The sequence below is a fragment of the Cavia porcellus genome, unplaced genomic scaffold (genome assembly GCF_034190915.1).
Source record: "Cavia porcellus strain 051 isolate PalLab524CR breed Dunkin Hartley unplaced genomic scaffold, mCavPor4.1 scaffold_20, whole genome shotgun sequence".
Lineage (NCBI taxonomy): Eukaryota > Metazoa > Chordata > Mammalia > Rodentia > Caviidae > Cavia > Cavia porcellus.
Genome location: NW_026947503.1, coordinates 4,573,557 through 4,601,237, shown reverse-complemented (window position 1 = coordinate 4,601,237; position 27,681 = coordinate 4,573,557). Strand labels below are relative to the sequence as shown.

Here is a 27,681-nt window from a genome sequence, read left to right as displayed (position 1 = left end):
GACCTGTCCATGCTAGCCCTGATTGGAGGATAAGCTTGGAAATACAAGCCAGGGGCTTACTCTCCAGCTGGTAAGCCCAGTGGGGGCCAGGAGCCCACGGCTCCTGCGCTTGGAAGAGACTGCTGGGATCTTCCCACAGTCTGTACCCAATGATATGAACCATCTTCTTCCAAAAAGCCTGCCATGAACTTGCAAAAGGTGCAGAAAGAACACATGCTAGACAATGGCCAATATTAAGCCATTCTGTACTCGAAATGCACTGAGTCAGTTGCTACTACTGATAATCATAGCTCTATAAAAAAAAAAAAAAGGCCTCTGTTTTAGTCGCCTGAGTCATACAAAGTCAGAAGTAGTGAGATAGGCAAACTTCCAAAGTCCCATCTCAAAAAGTCTGTTCACTTCCAAAAGTCAAGAAGTATCTGTCTACCCTGAATGTTAGCAGCACCATCCTATATTCCTGTGCTGCATTCAACTTAAGAATTCCGTAAAAATGCAAGGTATCCCATTAAATACCCAACAATGTCAGTTGAGTCATTAGTGTTTTATTAGTCAACGGTACTGTAATCAGGTGTGATATCTCCATTCCAGACAGTCAATAAAAATGGCTACTGTTTAAACTACAAGGTAAAAACCATCCCTACCAAATGCAACGTTTCTCAACATGTAAATGTTCACAAAGAACCTGGTTCATCAAATGGGATCTAAGTCACCAAGGTTCATCCATGTGCTTCTTGTTATGACATCAAGACAAAAAATGAGGCAGGGACACCCCATCACTTCTACTCAGTGTAACTCTGAAATTTTAGCCAAAGCAATTAGACAAGAGAAAGAGAAGGGATACAAATAGAGAAGGAAGAACTCATTATCCTATTAGCAGGTGATGTGATTCAATAGTTTAAAATCCCGAAGATGCCACCTGAAGACTTTTAAAATTGAAAAATTCAGCAAAGTAGCAAAACACAAAATAAAAAAAAAAAAAGCTGGTACATCAATAATGAACTCACTATAAGAGGAATCATAAAAACAACTCATTCACAGTTGCCTCAAAAAATTTAATACCTAGTAATGAGCCTAACAAAGGACATGAAAGAATTGTATAAGCAAAAATCAGTAAAGAAAGAAACTGAAGGCACTAGAAACTGCAAAGAACTCCCATGTTCATAAGTGGGTAGAATTAATCCTGCTGAAACAACCATATTACTAAAAGTGATCTACAGAGTTAATACAACATACATTTCATATTTCATATATTTTAATATACCAAAGATGGTCCTCACAGAATGAAAAAGGCAACCCTAAAATTTATACAGAAGCACAAAAGACCTCAAATAGGCACAGCATCCTGAAAAAAAGAGCAATGCTGGTTGTACCACAATATTTGACTGCAAAATATACTACAAAGCCATAGTAACAAAACATCAGGGTACTGGCACAAAAACACACTCACAGAGCAATGGAACAGAGTAAAGTATGACCCAGCAATAAACTTATACATGTGAAGCCATATGATCCTCAACAAAAATGCCAATAACTTACATTAAAGAGAGCCTCTTTAAAAATGGTCTTGGGAAAACTAGATTCCCTCATGTAGAAAATTAAAATTGGATCTTGATTTTTCAATTCATACAAAAATCAACTCAAAATCAATTTAAGACCTAAATGCAAGACCTGAAACTCTGAAACTGCTACAAGAAAACATAGGTGAAATACTCCAAGACATAGGCACAGGAAACATCTTCTGTATAGGACTTCAACAGGTCAGGAAATAATACCAAGCATCTACAAACAGCATCTCAGCAAATTTAAAAAGATTCCGCATGGAAAACACAGAAAAAGACAACCCCACAGGATGGGAGAAAACCTTCCCTAGCCACATTTCCAACAAAAGACTAAGGTCCAGAACACACACATGCAGCGAGCTTTGTGCTTACTGCGGGGCAGAGGTCCGCAGAGGACACCCGCTCTGACACTTGGAGACGCTAGGAGTGCCTGCTGCCCAGCTATCTTGATGCTGAGCTGCCACTGAAGAATGCAACCTACGGAATGCAAAACCACACTATCAGCTACTCTGCTAGCAGGGGTTAACAGGTCAAATATGCACAAATAACCAGAAAACTTCAAAGAGAAGTAACTCAATTTTAAAATGGGCAAATGATCTAAACACATACGGTATATCTCAAAACAAGAAACACAAAGAGCCAATAATTATATAAAAGACAGTTCAACATCTTTAGCCATCAAGGAAATACACATTAAAACTACAATGAAACTCCATCTCATACCAGTCAGAATGGAGGAATAAGAGCCCTCCTCCACACTGTTGTTGGAAATACAAATGAGCCACCAGGGAGAACAGTATGAAGGTTCCTCAAGAAAATAAAACTACAGCTACCATCTATACAGCTATACCAATCCTCAGTACATCCCCAAAGGAATTAACCAGTCTCACCATAGAGATATGTGCATACACGTGCTTACCCAACAATATTCACAATTGTCAAGAATGGAGCTAACCTAGCTGCCCAACAACAGATTCATGACGAAAAAATGTGGCATATATGCACAATGGAGTATTATTCAGCCATAAACAACAAAACCATGTCATTTACAGGAAAATGGAAGGAACTGGAAAGGAGGGCGCCATATTGTAAGCAAAGCATGCAAGACTCAGAAAGACAAGCATCATGTTTTCTCTTACAGGTAGAATAGGCTGAGGGGTGGAGAAAGAAAAAGAAGACTACTAAATAAGAGGAGGGGACAGAGAGAAGGGAGGATAAGAGGGGAGATGGATGTGATCAAAGTATGTGCACTTCTGAAAATGCCGCCAGGTGTGGTGGCACACGCCTGTAATCTCCGCACTCGAGAGGCTGAGGCAGGAGGATGGACTGGGCCACTTAGTGAGTTCAAGGCCAGCGTGAACTGGATTCACAGCAAGACCCTGTCTCAAAAACAAACAAAAAGAGAAAAAAAAAAGTCACAATGTAACACAGTATTGTACTATACTAACAATTTTCCCTAAATAAGAAAGAGGCTGTGCATGATGGTACACAATGTACCCTAGCATTCTGAGAGGCTGAGAGGAGGATTACAAAGTTGAGCCCAACCGAGCAACTTAGTGACTCAAAAACTTAGCAAAACCCTGTCTCAAAGGAATTTTTAAAGGGCAGGGATACAGCACACTGTGAAGGCCCTAAATTCATCCCCAGTTTTGAAAGAAAAAAAAAAAAAAAAACAAGGAAAGGGTGCAGGAGGGATGACACCTGAGATGTCCTAGACAGATGTGAGGGTGCAGAGACAGAAGACCACAAAGCACCACAGAGCAGTCACTCCAAACAAAAGTGCTGGTGGGAGGACATGGGCAGAGCAGGAGAATAAAACTTGCGTTACCGTGTGCAGGGCCGAGCATGAAAAAGAGGTGCACTGAAACATGCTATGTCTGCGACAGAAGAACTACCAAATGTCCACACTGCCAGGCGTCCAGGTACAGCTGCAAAGGTGTCTCCACACGCTTGGTGACAGAGCACTGCACCGGGATGGCAGACACCACGGCCCTGGCTTTCCAGCTGTGTACCCTGCTGCGCAGACAGACCACACTTCCCCAGCGCCCACCCAGGAACCTTTCCAGGTACATGCCACCGTCCCTTTCTCAGCTGATCAGTGACTATCAATGGCTTGTATCTAGATGACCCCCAAAGCCTCAAGTGCTCACAGGTGGGGCTTTTCAGAAGGAGCTTGATCTAATGTGTGTGAATTTAAAGTACAACTAGGTTAGAACTAAATTAGGTCAACTGATTTGGTTCAGCAGAGTTCTGTGTAGGGATAATGGGGAGGCCAACCCTAAGCATGGAGACATCACCCAGAACGCACAGCGGGGACAGAATGAAAGGGAAGGGAGGCCGCTGCGTGCTGCTTCCTGCCTGCCGGCCACGGACTGTTTCTCCTCTGCGATGCCCTCTGCCACGCTGCCCGGCCTTGCAGCCAGCCAGCTGTAGACTGAAACCTGTGCCAACTGTGAGATGGAGTAAATCCTTCCTCCTTTAACCTGTGGGCTCAGATATTTTCCCCGCAACTTAGAAGTAACTAAGACAGCAAGTAATGGCTCAAAGAGATGCGTATCTCTGCAATACTTCTTTCCCAAGGTCCCTCTTGGTGGATTTTACCTGCCAGTAGTGAACGGGAACAATGGGGTTCTTTTGACACTATTTTCACTCACTCTTGGCAGGTAAAATCTACAAGGACGATCCTCCATTTCAAGTCAGGAATAACCAGTTCAATTGAGTCTGAGTTGGGGAAAACCAAAAGCACTGCTTTTTTCAGGACAAAATAGTAGAGGTAACACTGATCCACAGGCAAGAAGCCAAAAGTCATCCACACTGCACAATGGAAAGTGTTCAATCCAACAGGGCAAGGAGAACAGGCATTACATAGCCACGCATTCTGCTCCTCTCAGAAGCCTTTCGCAGCCTCCAGGTCTGGAGCCAACACTCTACCAATAAGATGGACTGAGTTTCCAAGACGCCCACAATGTACACGTACTAGATAGAAGAGGTAGCCAGGACATGTGTCTCCCCAGAGTCAGAGCCCTTTACTCGTGAGAGAAAACTCCTACGCTGAAGAACTCAGGAAGACCACACCCATCCTCTGAGGCAAAGGGAAAACAGAACCGGGCATCTAAGTCCAAGCTTGCACAGTGCATCAACACGCTTTCCTTCAGCAACAGCACATCGTGGGGCCCTGGACCAACGGCAATCTCCCTGGACCCAGCGTTCTCCTAACCAAATGGAAGGACACATGTCTCCTAGCTCTCTCCTACCTCTAAAATTCTCTGATTTCTGTCTTGGGTCAAACATAGAGACAAAGATAAGATATGTGTTATGTGTCTGAATCATCTGTGAAAGCCAAAATGACTGTATGATGTTTGTTTTGCAGTACTAAGTAGGTGTATTCTGTATGTTTCTCAGGGATATAAGGAAACTCCCAGAGTATATACTCTCTAGAGTGCAGTGCCTGTCACAGTGTGATACATTCTGAGAAGTCTGGAAATGTAGTCTTCTGTTCAAGCAAGTATCAGCATACATGCCATGCACTGATTATCAATGTTTAATGAATCAGAATACTATTAAAACATGCTTGCAAGACGCCATTCACATCGTGATTCTAAAAGCAGATGAAAACACCGCAGCACCCCATGCATACTGGCCACTGAGTGGCACTGGCTGGGGTGGCTCCAGCTACTAACTACTATGCTCACTAACCCAGGCATCGCTCTGTAGTCAACTGCGAAGGATGCCTGAGTATTTTCCCGAAAAAACGTGGCTGCATTTTTTCACAAAGAACTGAATATGAGGTTTTCAATTCCCACTTTATTTCAAAATACATAAACTTCCCAGGGTTCAGCAGAACGCGAAGCCCTCAGGAGCATCTCTGCGCTCACCTGCCCAGCCTGACTGCCTGTTTCCTCCGCTGCTCTCAGCAGCCTAGGATCTGCTGATCTTGTCTAAACTGTCTCCCCTCACACTGTCCCAAGTTCCCACATCACTAGATCCTGTCCTGGGTTGTCCTATGCTTATTTCTTTTTTCTTTTCTTTCTTTCTTTTTTTTTTTTTTTTTTTTTTTTTTGTGGTACCGGGGATCGAACTCACAACCTTGCCAGGCAGGCACTTATGCCACTGAGCTAAATCCCCAGCCCATCCTGTGTTTCTTGCGCACTGGGAAGAATACCCCCGAGAGTGATCCCTCATGGGGACACCTGACACTTGTCATGGTGTCATGCTGTCTCGGGACAGCTTCCAGGCATGCTCAAAGTGAACCTGGGGCTGCTCGAGGTCAGTCAAAGCAGGGAGCAGTGTACCAGGGCGTAGCCATACCCTTTCCACCTTCATTAGCTCCGCAGGCACGTGCTCCACAGATGAAGCACAACACTACGCCCTCTCAATCACTGACTACGCAGCTGGGCCCACCAACGACTGTCTTTTCTATGGAGGTTCCTGGCAGACGCCTTCCTCCCCAGCTACTCTTTCCTGTCCATACCTCCAACTTCTCCTGGTCTCACGCTGCTCATTTTCTCCATGCCTGGGCCCACAGTCCCTCTTCTCTGAATCTTTAGCCTCTTTGCAGGGCCAGCAATGAAGCACTGTGCTAAGACAGATTCTCCTCTCACTCCTGACTCATTTCCACAAAAGCCTAGCCTGCAGCTGTCTGGCCAGGACAGCACAGTGGAGACTTCGTCCCAAATTCCTTGCCCAGACACTCAGCACACATTACGAATTTGGCTAACAGGACAAAAGAAGACTGCGTCCCCTGCACGTCACACCTGCTGGACACTGAAGGAAACTGAGTGAGTAAATACAGGAAGCCTCCCCAGCCCAGCAAGCTCGGCATGAGCGAACATCCCTCACTGTCCAGCCCCAGCATGCCACGTTCTTACTTTTGTTTGTTGGATTCACCCTCAATCCTGTCTCAATGGGTAGACACAGAAAAAATTTTGTCCTTAAACTGTCCGAATTGCTGCCCCTGCCCTATGAAAGCGGAAGAAGAACGGCTGCTGGGTGTAGTGTGGACCTCTGGGAAGGAGCTCACAGTCTGAGTCACAGCCAGGCTCAAAGTGAGCGCACGCTCACTACCTGGGCTCCAAAGACTACGTGCAGCTAGTGCAGGGAAGGAGAGGAGCGCCTGGCCACCTCGCCACCTCGCTACAGGAAGGCTGGCCACAGAGAGAGCGCTTCTGAGGAGGTGAATCTGACCGCGTGCTGTGGTTATCCTTCCTTCCCTTGGCCGTATTTTATTCTTCTAAAGACTCCTTAATTCTTCATACTGCACACAACAGGATGGCACCCAACCCGTGCCGTTTTTTAACCTACTGATTGAACCATCTCATCTGCCCTGTTTCTTAGTCTGAAACAGCTGAACACCTAGAAATCCCTAGGACTTATCTAAAGCTTAGAGGCTTCCTAAGAAGTTTCAGTGAATATTCAAGACTGGGAGCAGCAGGGAGGCACCACAGAATAGGGCTTGACATGGCAGATATAGCATGGCCAGAAATGGGAAAAATTGGGGCAGCCAGATTAATCTCAATGATATGCAAACAGCAGTTACCAGACACCCGGTGCCTCGCATGAAAGGCATGTTCTAATACCTGCACATCACCCCAGCAGCCCAGTCCCACTTTCTGCCAGGGTGCCTCGGGCACCACAGGTCCCCCCATTAAGCAAATTCTGCCAAGACGCTCCTGACCTCTCCACGTCCTGCTGCTATCTATAAGTCACCTAAACACTTGAAGCAGAGCTCCTGTCTGGCCTGCACACTTGAAATTGACGTGCGTACTTGTGAAACAATGCAATTTGCCTGAGCGACGGCCTCTGAGCTCCCTGACTCCACTTTACATGAGGACAGTTTTAATCAATGTTAATTATGCCCTTGTGCCTTTCCCCCAACCAAAAATATAAATACTTGTGATCTTCCAAAGAGTAGTTTCCATCAGTGCCTCCTCATTTGCCCAGCTGAGGACTTAAATCCACTCAGTAACATGCATTCAATTACTGAATTTTCCTCATAGGTATGTTCCCCTGCATTTCAGGTCCGCTGAGCTGGATATCTGGACCAATGCTACAAGGAGACAAAGCAGTATAATCACTAGAACTTCCAAAGGAAGACATCCAGAATGAGCCCCACGATTATCCCCGGATGTCAGTTTTTTTCAGGAAAACCATGGGATGTGCACACAAATGTGAATTCTAATTTCAACTCTGCTACTCCAAGCAGGCTGGCTCTCATGAGAGCCTACCCTATCTCCACTTCCACAGACCTGCCCTGCGCTCACAGTGGGAACCAGTGACTCCAACATTCTATAAAAACTTAACTAATGCTCAAGTATCTAGGTAATCCTCTTAGTGACAAGAAAGGCAGGCATTTTTCAAAGCCTTATACATGTTTTGTGGGGGGAGGGCACCATGTAGATCAAAATACAGCATTAAAATACCTGGTTTCTTTTCAATGGCAGCTATTCCAAGGCTTTGGTCGCGCCGTACAATCAGGGTGCTTGGAGAGTAAACAGATGTGACACAGCCTCTCTCCTCAAGGAATGCCTGGGTAACGTGTCGCTGGCCAAGACACTAACTGTGTCTGCTGTCACTGAAGTCTGTATTGTTAGGTGGGAAGATGCTGGGCTTTGGGATTATAAAACGACTTCTGCAGACCCAAAAGGCTCTTTAACGCTTTATGCTACTGTCGTGCCACAATTCTTCTCCTCAATATGTTACCACATCCTATCTCTTTTAAAGCCAATTTTTATATTTAAATGCAATATATATATTGTTATAGATTCAAGTGAGATACACATAAATCTCTAAGAAAACTAAGTTTTATATATATATACTTATATATATGTATATATATATATATATATATATATACAGAGAGACAAAATATATATAATGCCTGTAAAAAGTAAACAAAATTTAATGAAACTCAAAAGAAAAAAAAAAAGTAAATTCTACTTCTGATGAAAATAATGTGACCCTCCCAGCTTGTTGACTTTAACCACACTTCTGGGTTAGCTCAGTATGAATCACCTGACTACCATCACAATGGATTGGGCCATGCTCAAGAGCTTTCCCAAATACTAAAACTGTTTCTCTTCAAAGTAGAAGAGAAGATACAGTGCTAGCTGAATATTTCATCTCATGTTGCCTCCACAGAGGAGTCACAGCATTATCAGAAAATAACCAGTAAAGGCCACAGCTGCAAAAACAGAAAACCAACAATTCAACTTCATAAGGGCCAGCTAGGGACCACAACCAGGTCGCTAGGAGTCATCACAAGGCTGCTACGAGAGTCCAGGAGAGTTCTCGGATGACACTGCACTTCCGAGGGACCACATCTTCTCCTTCTCACCCAGGATTGATGGCTAAGCAAGGAAGAGCATAACACGGGCAGACCCTGGCTGATGTTAGGGACATATATGTGTTAAGTTTGCAGACTGAGTGCAGGGCTCACTAAGGCCTAGAGAAACTATGGCTACCCACCTTCTTCTCGGCCCTATATGAGAATACAGCTGGCCCCCAATACAGTACACTGCACAAACCTGTAATGAGACACCGCTTAATCCCTAATAAGGAAGAGTAGCATCGATTTGTGCTTTGTTTGAAAGAAAAGCCCAGGGGCCCTCTTTCTCATTACAGAAAACAAACAGCTCTGCCCACTGGACTCCTATTTTTTCAGCTGACTTTTAGCTGAAAGCAACACTCACTAGCAGGTTTGCAAAGCGAAGAGGAAAAACATCCTCGGCTTCACAGAAAGTTAAAGCTCCATCAGTGAATCTCACCTTCCATTCACAATTACCCAAAGCAAAAAAACAGGGAACATGAAAATGTTTAACATTTATAAAATGTATGAAAACAAAGTTAGCCAAGCATCTTTAAATATTTACATGGCTGCTGTTTGGAAAGTACTCTGTTCCAATTAACTGTCCCTAAACCCACAGGGTTACTTGAATCCGAGGAGATTAATTATACCTGCACACCAATTCCAAGTTATTCTTCTCTGGTGTTAAGAGAAAAGAGCAGAGGAAAATGTGTCCATGTGTGTGTGTTGTGTGTGTACATGCATGTGTGCCCAGGTGTGCAGGACATGCATGGGATATTTACATCTGTGCAAGTGTACAGAGCTGCTGTATGAGAATTGGAACTGGGGTGGCAAAAAGAGAAGCATAACTCAAAGGGGTCCACAACTGTGATTTTTGCTCAGAAATTGCTGATGCCCAGGAGGGACCAGCAACTGAAGACGACAAAGGCGGAACTTTATACAAGCACATGCAGGTCAGTAACACAAGCAAGTGCAAGTGGAACTGATAGTTGCTTACATATGCATCTACCAGCACACGCTCTGGGCACACACTGGGTGCCGGATACCTAGGTAACCTAGTTCCTTGGACACAGGGGCTCTGGCTAAAGGCTGCCTGAGTGTGAACACATGGAACAACGTGACCAAAGCACAAGGCAATTTGGTGTAGAGTCCTCAGGTGCAGGGTCATCAGAGCACGTGCTTAGCTGGGTGCAGAGCCACCTGGCTAAGCGGCTACCCAGGCCCTGGTACCCAATCTGGTCCACCTGAGTACACTTGCTCACCTGGTGCTGGCTCAGGCATGGACTCCTCACCACTGTCATCAGCAGCCTCATCGGCCAGGCCAGAGCCTGGAGAGTCGACAGTGGCACAGGCTGACCCGGGGCTGCTGGGCTGAGAGGCAGAGTCCCCCTCACTGAGGGAGCCGCAGCGGGCACGTGCCACCCTGTCGCCATTAGAGTCCCTGTCTCGGCGTGCGCGGCGATGGACACGGGAGTGCAGCACCATCTGGTGGTAGGTGCGGAAGATCTTGCCACACTCAAAGCACTCTGAGGACTTGCCATGGCCAGCAGAGGCTGCAGCCCGGCGGCTGGCGCGTGCCACAGGCCGGGGCTCAAAGTGGCCAGGCAGCACGGGGTCCCCAGGCAAACTTGCCCTCTTTCTTGGGGGCCCCTGTACGGTTGGGGCATCCTGCTCACGTTTGCGCTTCTCCTGGCTCACCAGGATGTACTCGCGTCGGTCCTTGTCAAAGGCCACATCCCCAGCCAGTGCCTCATCCCAGGCCCCATACTTGAGGTACTCGGCCGGCTCGGCCACCTTGCCTCTGGTGGCCAGCTGCCAGGCCTGGTAGCTGTTGATGGGGTCCAGCTCGGCCACCCGCCTTCCAGCCTGCCCGGCAGAGGACGCATCGTCAGCGACTGATGGTCTCAGATTCAGGCACTGTAGGAAGAACTGCTTTGTGTCCAGGGGACTCTCGGTGGCTGGCTCCTCAGCCAGGGCCCGGGTCCGACTGGCTTCAACCTTGCGGTGTATGGCATTGTGGGCATTCAAGCTGTCCAGGTTTGTAAACAGGTTTCCACACTTGGTGCAGACTTCATAGAGGGACAGGCCTGCGACGATGACCTCCTCCTGAACCACATTGTTGATGGTCGCAATGGGGTCCAGGTCACTCTTAGGCCTGTTTTTGCTGCCCGTCTTTGGGCCGTGTGCCTTCATGTGGTTCTTGAGGAACCACGGCTCCTTGAATCTGCGACCACAGATGTGGCAGCCGTGGTCAAAGGAGCCCCGATGCTTCTTCATGTGCGCCTTCAGGAACCAGGTTTGGCTAAAGGCCTGGCCACACACCTCACAGGGGAATTCCCCAGGGCTCAGGTCGGGCTTGCCATTCTCCATGCAGGCCTCGCCACCATTGGGCACCTGCGCGGTGATGTGATCCCGCTCTATGTGGCTCAGCAGCGACTCCTCCCGCAAGGTCATGTAGCTGCACAGCCTGCATCTGAAGGGCTTGTGGGCCTGGTGCACGTGCAGCTCCAGGTCCTTCTTGCGCTGGAACTGGCTCTTGCAGAAGGAGCACTGGGTCACGGCCTCGGCCTCCTCCACGGCACCAGCTGGCCCTTCCACTTCCTTCCGGCTGCTCCTCAGCAGGATCTTGCTGCTATCCACCTGCGCCACCCCATTCAGGATTCGGTTGCAGGCCGATGTGCTCTTCGTGGGGCTGGCACACCCATCCAGGCCCTCAGACACACGCATCTCCCCCAGCTGCACCTCACCCGTCTCTGGCTCGTGTCCCTGAATCAAAGTCCCTGTGCGATGGCTCCGGATGTGAATCTTGAGGTTGCCTTTCTGGGATGCCCTGTGGTCACAGTAGGGACACTTGTAGGGTTTCTCCCCTGTGTGCTTTCGCATGTGCTGTGACAGAGAGCTCTGGAAGGGGAAGCTCTTGCCACAGATGCAACAGCTATGGCAGGCAGCCTTGTCCCCATCCACCTCCTGGCTCCTACTGGCCCTGGGTGGGCTGGGCCCTCTCTTCAGCTCCATCTCAGCCTCTCTGCTGCGATCCATTGGGCTGTGTTTGAGGTTTGGGGTCACAGCTTTCTCTCACACAGGCCTGAAAGAACAGTGTCTTATCTCTCCATTCTCAGAGGCACTTCCACTGCCCCGAGACGACACGAGATGTACCTATAACCAGGAGGTGCATGTTCCAGGTGGGCAACTGGGAGACGGCAGTGAGCACCTGGAACAGAGATAAAAATGTTATAAGCAAAACTTATACCCACCAATAAGCAGCTGCCGTTGTGCAGGCCCCTGCACACCAGGCCTCCCAGGCCAGAGCATTCACTGGAGGAGTCCCCAGAACCCAAGCTGCAGAGCTGCCCCTGGACCAGGCTCAGTCCCATGAGGTCTTTGGCTGCAGGTAGTGCACAATGCAGCTGCTGCCCTTGAGGACCAAGGCAAAGGGCTCTGCTCACTGAGAGACACCTCTCCCTTCCTCAGGATGGCCTTGAGAGTCAAGGTTTGCAATCTCCAGCACCCCAACCCCGGTCACCACTAGACACCAACACCCCCCCCCCGCCACAGACCAGACGCCTTTCCCCCAGGGTTGCTTAAATCTCTGCCCAGAAGCTAACAGGGCCCCAGCTGTAGTTTACAGGAAACGTCCCCAGAACAGCTTGGGGCGACCCCAGAAGCCCTTCTTTCTCGGTTTCCCATTTCTCTGCCCTCCTTGTGTTACAAAAGGCGCCCCACCATAAATCCCTGTGAGGACTGCACAGGATGTCTTTAGAGGACTTAAAAATACCCTAAAGGGAAAAAAATATATAAATGTGGAAGTGGAAAAAGTGGTAACAACAGTTTAAACCCCAAACATTATTACCTTAAAGAAATGTGAACACACACCAAGCTGCCCACATCAGCTGAAGCCCATTAAGCGCTGCCTCCAGGCTCCCTCTGCTGCCCACTGATGACAAGCAGCAGTCCACACTAATTCCCTGCCCTCACCACCATCAGGAGCTCTCTGTTCTTTCCACCTCCAAAAAGGAAGAGGACCTATACCCCAACTTTCTGCTGCAGATGCACCATGCATGGCTGCTCCATTGGAACAATTTTGGGGATGTTCACAGTCTACCCCACAGCACCATGTGGGCTTTCGAAGCCTCCAGTCTCTGCTGGCTGGTCTCTGATGGCTCCCCAGCCACAAAGCATATGACACCCAAACTCAGCACATCTGCAACTCTACAGTACCTATTTTACCTTCTCAGATAAGTTCACGACACAATCCAAGCTGGCAAACCAAGGCTTCCTGAAACACATCAACCCATAAATAATTAGCCTCGTAGAACCTGTGTGTGCCAGCTGGTTACCCAGACCCAAAGAACTGGAAACTGTCCTTCAGTCACACAGGATTACAGGAAATGTTCCCAGGACCATGAGGACAGACAGGGAGTGACAGCCAGAGTGCCAGGCCCTTCAGATGCTGAAGACACAGAGTTTCGCGCATGTAGAGTCCGTATGCACTGTGCACCCATATGAGTCACAGCTCTGTTGTTTCTGCACGATGCATTACAAACTTTTTCCAAGGCTGAAAACTGGAAACTTGCCAAAAGAGACTGTGATTTAATTGTTTCAGCATAGAAACGACTCACTTAGGGTTTTTAATAGATTTCCAATGCACCACTCTGTTTGTCAGTTCCTCTAGAGATGGAACGAGCAGTATTTTGAAGGTGGATGATTTCATCAATTAATTTACTTTAAAGATAGGAAAAAATAAAACATATTATAGAAAATGCGTCTTCACTGTGTAAAAATGCATGATGGCAGAGAAGCAGAGGAAAGGTGTGAGACAACAGGACAGGACCGGGAAGCCACTACCATCACACAAACAGGCACACAGTCCCCAGTTTAAGACACACGTCTGGGGTCCCTCACAGGGGCACTGCTGCCCCTCAGAGAGCTCCTGTCTTGCTTCTCACTGTCTCTTTTGTTGCCCAGACCACAGGACTACATTTAAGTGGGGAATACATCTCCCCAGAGTCCCCACATTCACTGATTTGGGAGGAATTTAACCTCCAGGCAAATGTCCTATTAATAGATTCCTTTAGCCAGGGAGGAGACTGGCAGAGGACCCAGGGCAGGTGCCACTCTCCTGAGGATCAACTTGGCGATGGGTAGAAAGAGCCCCAATGTGGCAAAGCCTGGACCCAAAGCCAAGGCCAGTGCACACTGCTAGGAAGAAGAGCACCATCAGCAGCCCAAGGTTGTTACAGCCCGAATGTGAGTGGACTGTCTCCCTCAGCATCTCCGAGGCCCACAGCGGACAGCACACTCCCCTCCTCAGAACTGTCCCAGCACTGGCTAGGGAGGGCGCACTCAGACTAATCAAGGGTTTCATCAGGCCACCACTTCCTGTGCGCCTACTGAATACTTGCACAGGTCAGGAGCAAGAGAATCAAAAGATAAGCAAGGAATGGTGCTCAATACCAAGACACTCCCAAATCTGACTGGGAGGCAAAACAGCAAACACACAATTATAAAGCAGCATGCTGCCATGCACTCAAGAGGCCAGGGAAGTTTCCAGAAGGCGTGGGGGGGAGTAATGAATTTGCAAGGACTGACAAGGTCTGCCCAGTGAGCTGGGCTGGCAATCAGTTGGGTCCCCCACATCCCCTGTACCAATGGCACACACGGCCCGCCTGCCAATACCCTGTGATAACCCATGCTCTGCAGGTCACCCTCCCAATCACTGCTAATCCGCATGCCCTCAAGTCCACCTGTGGTTCCAGAGTGCAAATAAACCCTGTCCCTGGAGACTTCTGGTCCTTCACAGTCCCCACCTCTGAAGAAGAGGCCCAAAGCCCACGTAAGCCTATAATGGCCTGAACTGGTGCTGGAGTCCATGGCCCTGCTGCTGTTTCTTTAGGACCCACATCATCCCAGGTATAGACGTCCTGACCCACTTCAGCCACTGGACAGAAAGAGGAACAAACGCAGCAGATGCCCCAATAGTACGCTGGTAAGAGTGACTGAACTACTCGGATCAAAACCCATTTCTGCCATTAACAGATCAGCTGTGTGATCCCAAGCAGGTGTCTTAGCCTCTCTGTTCCTTAGTTCATTTCTTCATCTCCAAAATGTAATGACAGCACTGATACCCATACTGCAATACTCCTGTTGAGGTTTAAATCAGTGCAAGCAAGACACAGTGTTTAACAATAAATAGGCAATGCATCACAGATTATTAGGAATTGCTAAATGAATGAAATTTAAGGGCAGTACCCAGAGATACAGGGTCACTGGCATTTGCAACATTTGGCTGAATTAATTCAAAGACACAAAAAATAATAGCAGTTTAGAAAGCTAATTAGGAACAGCCGGATACTTGGTACACGTTTACCAGACCTCGGTGTCACACTATACCAGGTTACTTATAGAATTAAAAATTCTTCCATCAACAGCTGTAGCCATCTTCAACAGATGTGTTCAAGAACACGTAGCACCAGAAGTCTATAAAATTACGCTGTAAAATGGACTCAGTGTCAGATGACTCTCGGGATTCACACTACTTTCGTTAAATGGGTGATATAGGACAATGTTTCTATTCTTTGGAAATGTGTGGTGAGAGAAAAAGAGGCAAAAATATCAAATGCTAACAACTGCTGGGGCTGCTTGTGACTCTCTCTGCGTTGATGAGTTCAGGAACTTTTCCACAGAAGTCCACTAAGCTCTTCTCCCCACTTTGATAACAAACATAATAAAAGACAGCAGAGCAGCTCAGCGGCCCCTCATCCCCACCGCAACCCCCCCAAAGCCTTCTGCTTCCACCACCACCACCCCACTGCCCCTATCCCCCACCCCTCACCCCCACCCTCCCCCCACCCCCGCCAAAGCCCAGGCTTCAGGGCACCAAGAATGCACTTCGGGAAATTATCTTTCCTTAATTCTAATCTTCAAAAGAAAGAAAAATTAGAGTAATGAAACGAATCTGTTATAATGGATTATGCTTTAAAAGCTATTTTCTGGCATCAGTGAGGCCTGCCCAGAGACTTCAGGATAAGCCACTCTGTAGACCCAGCCACAAGCTCTGTGGACAGCAAGATGGGCCTCGTCCCCAACCCCCGGGGAAAGAATGTGAGTTTATTCTGGCCACGTTAACTGCCTCTTCCCCTCACTGCTCAGGTTTCTCTTCCATACATTAAACAGTAATTTTCTGACCAGTTAAATCACTGCACTGTGGGGAAAAGAATGTAAATGTATTTGCACCTCAGTGTGTCTATGCATAAGTAGTAAATCTCGCGATTTTGGTTCCATGGACAAAAGCTGAATGATTTTGGCCTAAATTCTTTAAATCTAGCAAAGCAGACCCAGTCATCAGACTTATCTGTAAAAGGATTGAAAGGCCTAACTTTCAAATTTCAAATACACTCTAAATGTTCAACGCCATTTCCAAAGCAACACAACTCTTGAAGTTTGCTGGCAACGCCCGGCCAGCTCCATGGAGGACTGGCTGCAAAGCCGAAAGCGCCCTTTCCTGCCGCAGAGCTTGCTCCTCCAGGACCTGGCAGTGTGGGCTACCACCGAGTTCAGTACTCCTTTCAGCTCTGGTTCATTAACAAACCCCAGCACGACGCTGAACAGGCACCGGCTCCCTTGACAACATGTGGCTCTACTTGTCCCTGGCTCTCTCCCCTGGTGACCTTCCAGAGAGGAGCAGGGAGTCCAGAGACTGCCGGTGTCGGCCAGCGCTAGAAGAGGCCCTGTTGCCATGTGCAGGTGCTCCTGAGAACAGAACTGTGAGGCGGGCTGCAGGGGAGTCAAAGCCCAGTGCGGGAGGGGAAATGTCCCCAACAAAAATCAATTAAAAAAGAAAAGCACAACACACAACACCTAACATATTTACAGGGCTGCCAGCAAAGGAATACGATGGCCCCAAAGGCAAGTCGCAGGGCTGGGGATTTAGCTCAGTGGCCTCAGCGACTGCCAGGCAGGTGCCAGGTCCTGAGTTCAATTCCCAGTACCAAAAAAAAGAAATGCAAAAGCAAGTCTTTGTCCCTCATCTCCTGACCCCCAAAAAAGGGCAACAACCTCTAGGAGCAGACCTGAAGGGCCATTCCCGGAAGCAGTCTAGACCCCCAGCCCCCTGCAGTGCGGGAGGTCTGCCCTGTCCTACCCTGCCCTAGCCTGACGTGGGCTGGGCACAGCCCAGCACACCCCACGCCCCGAGTGGGAGCAGCAGGCTGTGCTGCAGGACACTGTGTGTGCTTGTTCTCCTGGAGACAATGAAGCAGCCTCAGGAGTCACACTGTAGTATTATGAGCCATGAATTAAAATACATCATTAACATCCTGGACAAGCTTATCTTACTACTGAGACAAAAAGCCTATTCTCCACACAAATGGGGAAAATTCCCTAACAACAATGAAGAGTTCCTCTCCCTACAAACCATTCCGTACAAGATTAACAATTGCAGCTCACAGTCCGCAGACCGGGGTCCCACAGAGCCCCATGAAGTGGTGCATTCACTGCTGGGGAGTGCACCAGGCTGATGACAAGGCCTGGAGGCTGCTGCTGTCCTCTGACCAATCAATAATCCATTATGAACGAGCTGCATTTCCACTCGAATAGGAAGACATGAATAACACGCGACCAGAATCAGCTGCATTCAAAGAAGCCCCACCCCCTGACGGAGGACACAAACCCCACTATTCCAGGGCACAGCCAACAGCAGCAAAGGCCGAAGCCTGCCCCCCACAAACCTGGCCAGGAAGCAGCTCAGGACATTTCTGCCAAGCACATTCACTTTAAAGGTAATCCTCAAGCCTGCTTTGTTCAGAATACAGCATAGTGGGACCCAAAATGGCAAAATTCGGCTGTCTTCCGCAAAGATTTCCTTTAAATGACCTTGTACCCCAAATAAATCAAAGCCAGTCCCAACAGGAAGAAACTGTCCATAATAAGTAAACCCAAATGCGGTCAAGTGTCTATATTATGCAAACTCTGATCATTTAAGCAAGGCTTTCTTCAATATCTGTAACTCATACCACAGCTTTCGAGTCATTGTCTATTTATAGAAAAAATGCATATATGACCTACATGTTATTCTTCTCCAGCAGGCTACCTTTTATGAAGTTGTTTACCATGAACTGTCAAAAACCCCAAATAAATCCCTAGTTCAAGAGAAAAGAGACTCCATCTTCTAGACATGAGTGCAAAGAGAAAAACATTAACTAATGGAAATATAACAAACAGTTTTAAAAAACTTAAAATAGCATTCAGCTGTAAGCTGCCTTTTTACTAAAATATAAAGATTAGTGTCAAATCTAATGGGAGAGAGCAGTGAAAATACACAGTATAATTACTGATGGCATTCAGAATAGTCCAAGAATAAATGAATAAGGGTGTGGGGATTTTCTTTCCCCAGTTATTAATAACATATCCTGGAAAATTAAAAGGAGTTCTGGCAACTTTAATAAAGCAGACTCTGTATGAACATAAATGGGGTAGTTTCTGTAGGAAGGAGAAGAAGCCTCTTATACCTATCCTCTGCTTTTAAAATCAATGCATTCCCAAAACTTCGTTTAATATTTATTGACTATTTCCCAAGTCTTGTATTAAGTAATCAGCTTACCAACCTATTTGTCCCTCGAAAAGTAAACTTCACAAAACTAAAAAATAGATAGTGCAGCAGGAGCCAGGGCCTGTTCCATAATTTTCCGCAGCTAAATAAATGCTTTTCTCATCCCTTCATCTACCACGAAGAGTTGGAGTTATGAATCCGCAGTAAATCCAGTCTTCCTGGAGCTGTGGCATTGTTGGGTAGTTAATGATCTCGTCAACATTTCCATTAGGAGCCCCATTTTCAGAGGCTTAGAGTTGCAGCCCACCGCCCCACAAGTAAGCAGCTGGGATGAAGCCCTGTGGGCGCCACCACACATTCCACAGACAGACAGACAGATTTCTCACTGTTCATGACGCCAGCCAGGAAAGGACTAGGTTTTTAGTTCATCTCTTTCCACATCCTGCACCGTCATTAAAACCAAAGTTGAAACTAATTCAGGAACACTGAAAGCTTGGGGAACACCAAAGAGAACGAAGACGCATACATTTTTTACACAAACAGAAAATCAAACATTCCTCAATAAATTGTAGAAAGAATCCAATTTAGGAGAAGCTGAGAGGTGTTCACAGAACTTATTCTCACAAGCACTGCAACTGTTACCAACTTACTAAACAACACAAACATTTTTTTCAAATTCTTGTAGAAATTAACAGAAGTGAAAACAAAACAATCTGATAGAAATTCACATTTCCTTATTATGAAACACTTCCCAGTCATTACCAGACATACATTTTTGAAATTTCTAGTAGTTAAATGTAAGATATATTTTAACTAAAGCTTGTTTCTACAAACAAGCAGTGTTTTTTATGCCACGGAAACCAATAGCAAAGGAAGTATTCACCTCCACCCCAAACACAAACAATACCCTATTTTCCAAACTCAACCTAAAACCAAGTCACTGTATCTCTCTGCTCCTCCTATAAGAAAACAAACTGCAAGTAATACCTATGGCTATCTAACATCATCTCTTTCCTCCGCTTTTTGTTTTTTTTTTTTGTTTGTTTGTTTGTTTTTTTTTTTTTTAATTTTTATTTAAGGAGAAAAGAAAAGAAAGAAAAAAAAACAGTGAAGGGGTACAAGTTATACAGATTTACAGAATAAAAAAATGCGCAGTAGGAAATCACTAGTTAATGGATTACATATTGCCATCTTAGAAATAATTGTTCAAGTCACAGCTAGAAGTCTTGGCCACCATCAAATGAAAGAAAGAATTGCCTCCAAGAATACAAAGCAAGATAATCATGTGCAGTAAGCCATAAAACACTCTGTTAAACATTACCTTCCAAAGTAGTACTGTTTACACAAGTGTCAGCCCCCCCAAAGCCCTTTCATTAAGAGCTCACAAGGGAAAAATAAACACGTCAATAATCAATTTTACTGAAATCTAAATAACCACTCACACATCTGCTGCAAAAATACCCCGAATTGAGTATATTTTGATAGGATAGCTAAGCAGCGTATCATGTAAGGCATTATGATTTTGTTTGTCATTACACAAACACCAATCAATACTTCAATACTTCGAGGGGATCAAACATAAAAGGAAGAATCTCCCCGAAATGTTTGACTACAGAGAATATATAGTACACCTACTTTAAGTTTTCTAGATCCATTATTGCCAATAACCACTGTAATGAACAGACACAGAACCTTTGGAAGCAGCTATGTTTCAGCCACTTACAGAAAGTGATCAGAGCATTTTTAAAAAGAGTAATTCTTACCAGGAATGTGATGCCACAGTTCCAGAGGTCTTACCGTGCCTGCCTGAAGATGTACTTTCAGACATGCTTAACAACATACTACAAATCTGAAGCTAAAACAGCACCTACACTTTCACTGCACAGAAGGAACAGCATAAACAAACAAAATGCCACTTTAAGTCCCTGTAAAACCTTGCACAGTTCAGCTACAAAAGTTAAGAAGAGGTCACAGGTAAAGTGAAGAAAAGTCTGTGGACATGACATGATGGTAAGCCATCTAGCAGAAAAGAGGAAGGGAATATTTTTGTAAGCCAAATATCTTACCACAGCTTTTGGTAAAAGTAAATATAAACTGTAACAAAGCACACATTTTAATTTCTAAGTGTCTTACCCACTCCTTGGTCCCTGAGAGGAGTCTATGGACCCCTGAATTGCACAGTGTTTTACTTTAAGGAGCACAACACTACTCTTGATCAAACACAGAGACAAATAGCAGTCGTGCCAGTTGCTTGCAGGTATTTTCCAAGAACCAGGAGACTGTGTCACTAACGAAATGAATGACACTGAGATAGTCCCTTCATCACAGCAAGGTCCGTATTCAAAATTAAGGCAAGAACTATGAGAACTTGTTGAAATTAAATAACCTATGCATCCTATGGACACTGTCACATTTAACTCCTCCAACCACGCAACTCTGGATCCAGCTTCTCTTATTCACATAAATGTCATGAGCAGATAGGCCTGGTGATGCTAGGAGACAGTTGGCAATGAGAAGGGCACAGGCAGTAAAATAGGGACCTCACGCGGGGCCGCCCGGGCCTCTGCTCATGCTCCACACAGCAGCCTGGGAAGGGCACAACGGGGCGTGCACTTGTTTCCAGATACCATCCTACTGGATTCAAGCAATCACTTACACATGACTGCGCGAGAAAAGCCACAGTGCCTTGCCGCTGAAACAGAAGGTTGCTTTCAAGCTCTTGCTCACCACATGCATGTGCGTCTGTCACAGGGATGGAGCACCGCTACATACAAGGGACACGCTGGCCCCGTGGGACGGCAAGCCAGGACAGCTTGCAGCTATCCACTCACACTAACTGCGCCCAAGTATCTGTCTCCAACTGCAGAATCCGAGGGATTCTTCACCAAGCACAGCTGGTACCAAGGGGACAAGCCACATCACCCATCCACACCCACCAGAGACTGGGCTCCTGGGTGCACAGGCCATTCCTGTAATTTGTCTCTTTGAGGAAGATGGGCAGGTGTTACCCATAAAGGGTGCCACCATAGCCACCCCCTCGTCAGAGCCTACCTCCCCAGCATAGGTCTTGGCAACTTCAACTATTCAAGCTGAGTGTTCCCTTTTTCCTGCCCTTTTACCCCTGGGCACCTACTTAGGGACCTTGCTACAGAGCAAATCTCTAGCACCCTTAGGAGCTGTGGGCAAAAGCAACACTTCTAACGTGGCTCACAATGAAAGCCCAGAGTGTCACCTCTCTATGCATCAGTAACTGACAGCAAGCTGACCTCCACCGAATCAAGCTAAAATGGAAGAAGCCTGGAAACCGGTGTGTTCCGAGTTGGGACAGGGATGGGCCAGGCCTGGGTGGGCCTTTCCTGGTCTACTTACATTTCAAGAGGAGCCAACCCCACAACTGGTCTACCAAGACAGGTACTGTCATCTAGATAGGTCCACCCTAGTACAATTCTCTATGACCTGTAATATCTCTGGGAAGCCATCAGAACCAAGGATCAGCTTTAAACTGGGCTGCCACATCTGTGTGCATATAATGCCATCAAAAGACAGAGCTCAATAAGGCAGTACAAGACTCTGGGTTCCAATCCTACTGTACTCAGCAACTGCTGGCGACTCAGCTCTCTACTCAATGTCTTATTTCAAGTTATTCATATTAACAGACACTGCGACGCTGTTTCCTGTTTCTTGTTTTGTGTTTACTCTGAGTTGTGTTTCCTCAGAACCATTTTGCTGCACTAAATGTGTCAGTGTGCTGGGAGGCTAGGGAAGGCATCCAGGACTGGCTGCTTCGTCTGTAACAGTGAAGCCCAGTCTGCCTCAGTTTCTCTTCTCTCCCGGCCATAATAAGCTGGTAAGGGCTCAGGAGAAGTGTGATGCAGCCAGGCAGCACAAAGTACAGAAAGAAGGAAAAAGAGACACTGATTCTTAAGTCCTCGTGGGTAAGTATATATATGACGCAACACATGTGGCACAGAAAAACACCTACATACGTTCTTGCACTTAAGCACTTTCTTTGTGGAACGATTTCAACAAGGAGATGAAAACAACTTGCGCTTTTTCTGAACTGCCTACATTTTGAAATTGCCCTCTTAGTAAAGGTAGTATGCCCAGAGCAATTCTCAAGCATCTTCAGGAAAATCCCTAACCAAAGGAGATGTATCAAATCTAGAACCACGACAAACCACATTTTATCACCACTGCCTGGTGTTCTGTACACAAGCGGGCACCTAGGAAACTGCTAAGAAGGTGACGATCCAGTCTTGGAGCCTAACAGGAAAACAACTTGCACCGCCTGACTCAGAAGGCTGGGAAACGAACCCACTTTCTCCTGGAGAGCAGCATCCCTCACTTCCAGCCCCAACAGACCTCACGGCTTCCGGCGTAAAGGGGAAGGCAGTTGTGTCTGCACTAGTGAAGGGGACGGACGGTGCTTGTGTCTGACACACCTGACCTCACATGTTGGGTACCTAAGCTGACTGTTTAAAGGGCTGTTTGTCTCATGAGACTTCATAATCATTTACTTGGCTGAGTGCTACTAGAGCTCTGACTCCTAACGTGTCCAAGTGCTTACAGAAAAAAATGCCTTAAAAGGAGAAATTTCCAAGACAGAATATGGTAGGGACCACAGAGGTTTGAATTTCAAGGAACTGTTGGTTCTCTAACAGGTGACCTGCTGTTACCTGTTGGCGTACAGACACAGACACTCAGGAAGCTATCTGTAAGACAGCTAGGCACACACACCATTCCCTGGTCCAGGTGGTCCTTAGCTACAGCACCAGAGGGTGGAGGAGCACCGGAGCTCAGCACCGGAGCTCAGCAAGCAGGAAGCAGACAGGAGAGCACGTGTGTGTGCACATGCGCATGCACGCAGGTCGGTAAGGGATCACAGGGGCATGTGCACGTGTGTCTCCACTTGTGTCTCCATACTTGTGTGTGCTCCATCAAACTGAAAAACACATGGCAAAGCACACACAGTCTGGATTCACACTTCTGCTAGTGGAGGCAGCATCAACGTCCTGTCACAGACTCCGGAAGACCCTGGCACGACTAATCACTCAGACTCAACAGGTGCTAGGTGAACACCACTGCAGAAGTCAGCTCAGCCAGTCGGGCCCCCCCAGCAGAGCAGCCCACTGCCTCTGCTTCAGCAGCGCCCTGTGGACAGGGAGACGCTGACTCCCTGCTCTCCTCCTCCGACCTCAGTCAGAGCACATTCCCCGAATCCAGAGGTCAAACTGAACGCTCACTCTTCTTCCCTTTTTCCATCAAATATCATTTGGGTTAACATTAAATTCAACCTTCACCTCCTGACCTCTAACTTTCTGTTTCTGTCACTCAAATGTGTCTCCAGCCCAAGACGGCTGCAGCTGCGACAGATCTCCCACCATGAGGTGACACAGATCCTCCCACTATGTGTCTACTCTAGAGTTCATTGGGACTGCGGAAGCCCTCGGAGTTCATGGGCTGACACCACTGCCAGTTCTGGGTTTTCAAAACTCAAGAGCCCCTGCTGTATAAGTCTAGGCTCCTCAAGACTAAGTCAACACATACAACCAAACACTGGGGAAACATCAGGGTAGTTAGTGTGTGTCCACCTCCACTTCCCCAGACGAAACCGAAAGCCCCAGCAGATACTTACAGGCCAGGATGCCCTTAAGCACCACGGACACCACTTGACACACAGCCCTACCTGACAAGAACCTTCCCTCAGCCCACCAGGGCCCGACGGGTCCGCACCACACTGGACACAGGTGGGTGACAGCGCTCCACTGACCTCTGCACCCACTCTGCTACCTGCTTTGTGACCATACCCCCAAGGATGCAAGACACAATGGATGCACCCCTAAAGTTCCCGTCCAAAGAACAACAACTATGCAAACTTGGCAAAACACAAGTCTCACAAGGTACAAACTAGTATCCCTACAGCAATATTTTCCCAGTCACATGCACACGCACAGACACACAGACACACACATGTACCTGTGTGCACATACACACAAGGCTCCAGAAATCCGCTGCGGCACGCCACCTTCCAAACAAGGTCTTGCGCAATTTCATTCTAATTCATTCCGTGATCTTATGCCCTCATAAAAAGTAGGCAGCAAAAGTGGCTTCCCAATGATGTGTTCTTGCTTAATAAATTTTCTTCTAATTATCATCATGCTTCTCTGAAATTTTTCCAGCAATGTTAATAAAAGTGATTCTTTACAAAATTCAAAGTAAAAATCTGTTTTCAGCTTAAGTACAATTCCAGGTCTGGGAAACAACTGCAGATGGAACAGCGAGGTACTTCACTGAACCAAACGTGCCCTTCTGGTGAGCATGCAAACAGAGCAGCCATGCCCAGTGAACACGTTACCCCTCGGTGGAGCAGCAAGCACTGCTCAGGGAGTGAACCCTCTATGATGTTAAGTGAGCAAGGCTGGGTGTTAAAGCCATCACATTTCCCTAAAAGTCTGCTATTACTTTTCTTTACGGAAAAAATAAGACGCAAATGCACAAGGCCTTTCTGGGCTGCGGAACGTGTTATAGCGGCTGGCAACACACGACAGTCAGGCTGTGAGGCTGTGGCTGCCTGCAACGCTGACATGGGCACTTCACAGCAAGCCAGGCCCCTCGCTCTTCAAACACTACAGGCGTGCCGGTGTACTCACCAACCTGCAGGTCATTACAAAGAGGTCTGACCGCAGCGAGTGTGAAGACACTCACAGTATCTTTTCAAATGTGTACGATAAAGTATTTCCAGAGCATGAACATCTCTCTCCTTAATGCTAAATCACATATATCTTAAAAATAAAATGACAAAAGACGAGGATCTATCACATAGCCCTTCCTCTATGTGATCATACAGAATTTCCTCACCTGCAACGACAGGAGCTGAAACCAAGCTGCACAAAGCCACGGGCTGGGGCATTCAGAAGGCCTCTGCACAAAGCACTCCTGGGCATCCCAGGAGTCACAGAGCTTGGGGCAGAGCCCCCAAACTAGTGTGTGGCAGGGTGACCTGTGGTGCCAACAAAATGGCCTCCCGGGCTGACAAGGCTTTCTGGTAACCCCACACTTGGAGCTTCACAGAGAAGTTTAAAAAGATTCCTTGTTTTTTTTTTTTTTTTTTTTTTTTTAATGTTGTAGTTAATACAGCTTGAAAGAACAGGGGTGTGTCTGCAATCACACAATTCCACTGTGCCTCAGGCGAGGACAGCTGCCACCTTCCCACCTGAGGCTGCTCAAGAAAGCAGCTGTCGCCAGCAGAGAACTGCGGTGCCATCGGAACTGGGTGCTGTGAGCTGTCCCGGGCATGCTCCTACCACACCAAGTGTGACCGCGTCCACACTGCCTGCTGGGTACCTCAGCCCTGGTGTCTGCTTGGATTTTAACCTAAGCACTGACACTTTCCGGCTGAGATTTCCCCTCACAGACAGGCCACCGCTCCTGAAAACAGCGTTCCGAGCCATGTGTGTGCAGAGAAACTTCCTGCCCTGCACGCACAGCTTCAAATTTGGCAGCCACAGCAGAACAGGGAAGAAGCACGAAAGATTTTATTCTTTGGCAGCAAAAGAAAAGTGAGGCTTAGTCGAGCAAACTGGAAAGAGAAAGAGGCCCTTTAAAACCTCTGTGCTATGTCCCTCAGGCCAGGCCAAGGGGCCCACCTGCCTCGGAGAAGAGGCCAGTCCCGGACACGGCGGCGGAGACACTGGGGAAAGGAGTTCCAGATTCAACCACCACATGAGGTAAGTGGGCAGTGCATCGTTCTTTTTTTAAGTTTGCAAGATAAACTTTAGACTTTTACTTTTAAAATCTACTGAGCACTGAAAAACAAAGGAGGGAGAGCTGGGAAGACCAAAAAGGATAAATAAATCTTCAGGCACACGCCCTGATGAGATGCCACGAGGGCCTCTCCGTTGGTGGTCTTCCTCCAAAACTCCATTAATCAAAAGAGGAAAACACACTCTGCACCAAAACTGTGGCTCATTCTGCAAGATACCTGGCCAGTCCTCCCCAAGTATCCTGGTCTGAAAGCGAGGACAGGCTGAGGAATGGCCGCAGGCCAGCGGGGACGTGAGAGAACAAGCCAAGAGCAGAGTGGGTCCTGGAAGAGATTCTGAGACAGAAAATGCAAAACCCAAGCGACAAATGGAGACTTAGTTCATGACGAGTGCTGGGACTGACCTTTTAGACTTGACAAACACTCCATGGTAGCGTCAGAAGTCAGCCAAAGGGAAGGCCAGTGCTAGAGGAAGGAAGGAATCACTGCGTCTCTATCGGAAACACCTCTGCAGCTCTCTAATCTGGAATCATTCCAGAAACCTAAACTATAAAATAAAATCATATGGCACTGTATGTGGTACAGAAAACTATGCAATCATTCAAACCAACAAAATATTTTATTAGAGAATGTGCACATTTTAGAAAGCTACTTCATTTAAACGAAGTATTTGTGAGAAAATTAATGAAATAAAAAAGAAGGGGGTAATACATGAGAGCTTCAAAAGCAGGCACAGGCACAGCATAACACAGAATAAGTCTGCCTAAAACATAGTCCTCCCTCACCAAAAGGCAGGCGGACCTTCATGTTCTCAAGGCCCTCCCCACACATTCGTTCAAAACCTTCTCTCTGAAGCTACTGCTAAAATGCACAAGCTCCAAGAGCTAGCATTTTTATGAGCTCACCACCAATCAAACACTGTTCTCCACCCATGATGTAGGACTACTGTAGAGTGCTCGCCTAGCAAGGGCAAGCACTGAGCTCAATCCCCAGAGCTACAAAATAAGATAAATAAAATAAACCCATGTACATTTAAAGCCACTTAATATGTACACCTCCTTGTGTAGCACATGCTTGGCCAGTCTCCTCCCTCGTAAGTGGGGAGAATGGCCAGTAAGGGGCAAGCACACTGCTTAACCTCACACAGCTCAGAAGTAGTCAAGTAAGGAAGACAGAAGAGGAAAGTGTGGAGAAGTGAAAGACGCTCCACACGCAGATGCCTAAGAGGCACCTCGGAGGGAGGCGGCGGCAGTAAGCAGATGAGGGCGAGAAGAGGCGGGGGCAGCCAACACACAGACTCAGCTTGGCACCTGGAAAGAATGTGGCACGTGGAGCCCAAAGGAGGGAGGGCTGCAAAGACATCACGGGTCAAAGGGCAAAGTGTGCCCACCTCTCTGTTCACCATACGCTCCCACTCAAATTTAAGAAAAGGTACGTGCTGAACTCTAAAAAGGCCCATGTGACCCTCCGAATGTGTTTTCTGAAAATCAACTTCTCTTCCCTGCTTTGA

At 47.1% G+C, this 27,681-nt stretch overlaps 1 protein-coding gene across 8 annotated transcripts in view; it reads right to left on the bottom strand.

The window, feature by feature from the left end:
- Positions 1 to 27,681, bottom strand: part of Znf516 (zinc finger protein 516) — a 111,881-nt gene that overhangs the window by 55,474 nt on the left and 28,726 nt on the right. For all 8 annotated transcript variants that reach the window (XM_063231430.1, XM_063231427.1, XM_063231429.1 and 5 more), the window contains exon 2: positions 10,125 to 12,073. In XM_063231430.1, the coding sequence (XP_063087500.1) occupies positions 10,125 to 11,901 (1,777 nt within the window). In that variant the 5' untranslated portion in view covers positions 11,902 to 12,073. The remainder of the gene's footprint in view (positions 1 to 10,124; positions 12,074 to 27,681) is intronic.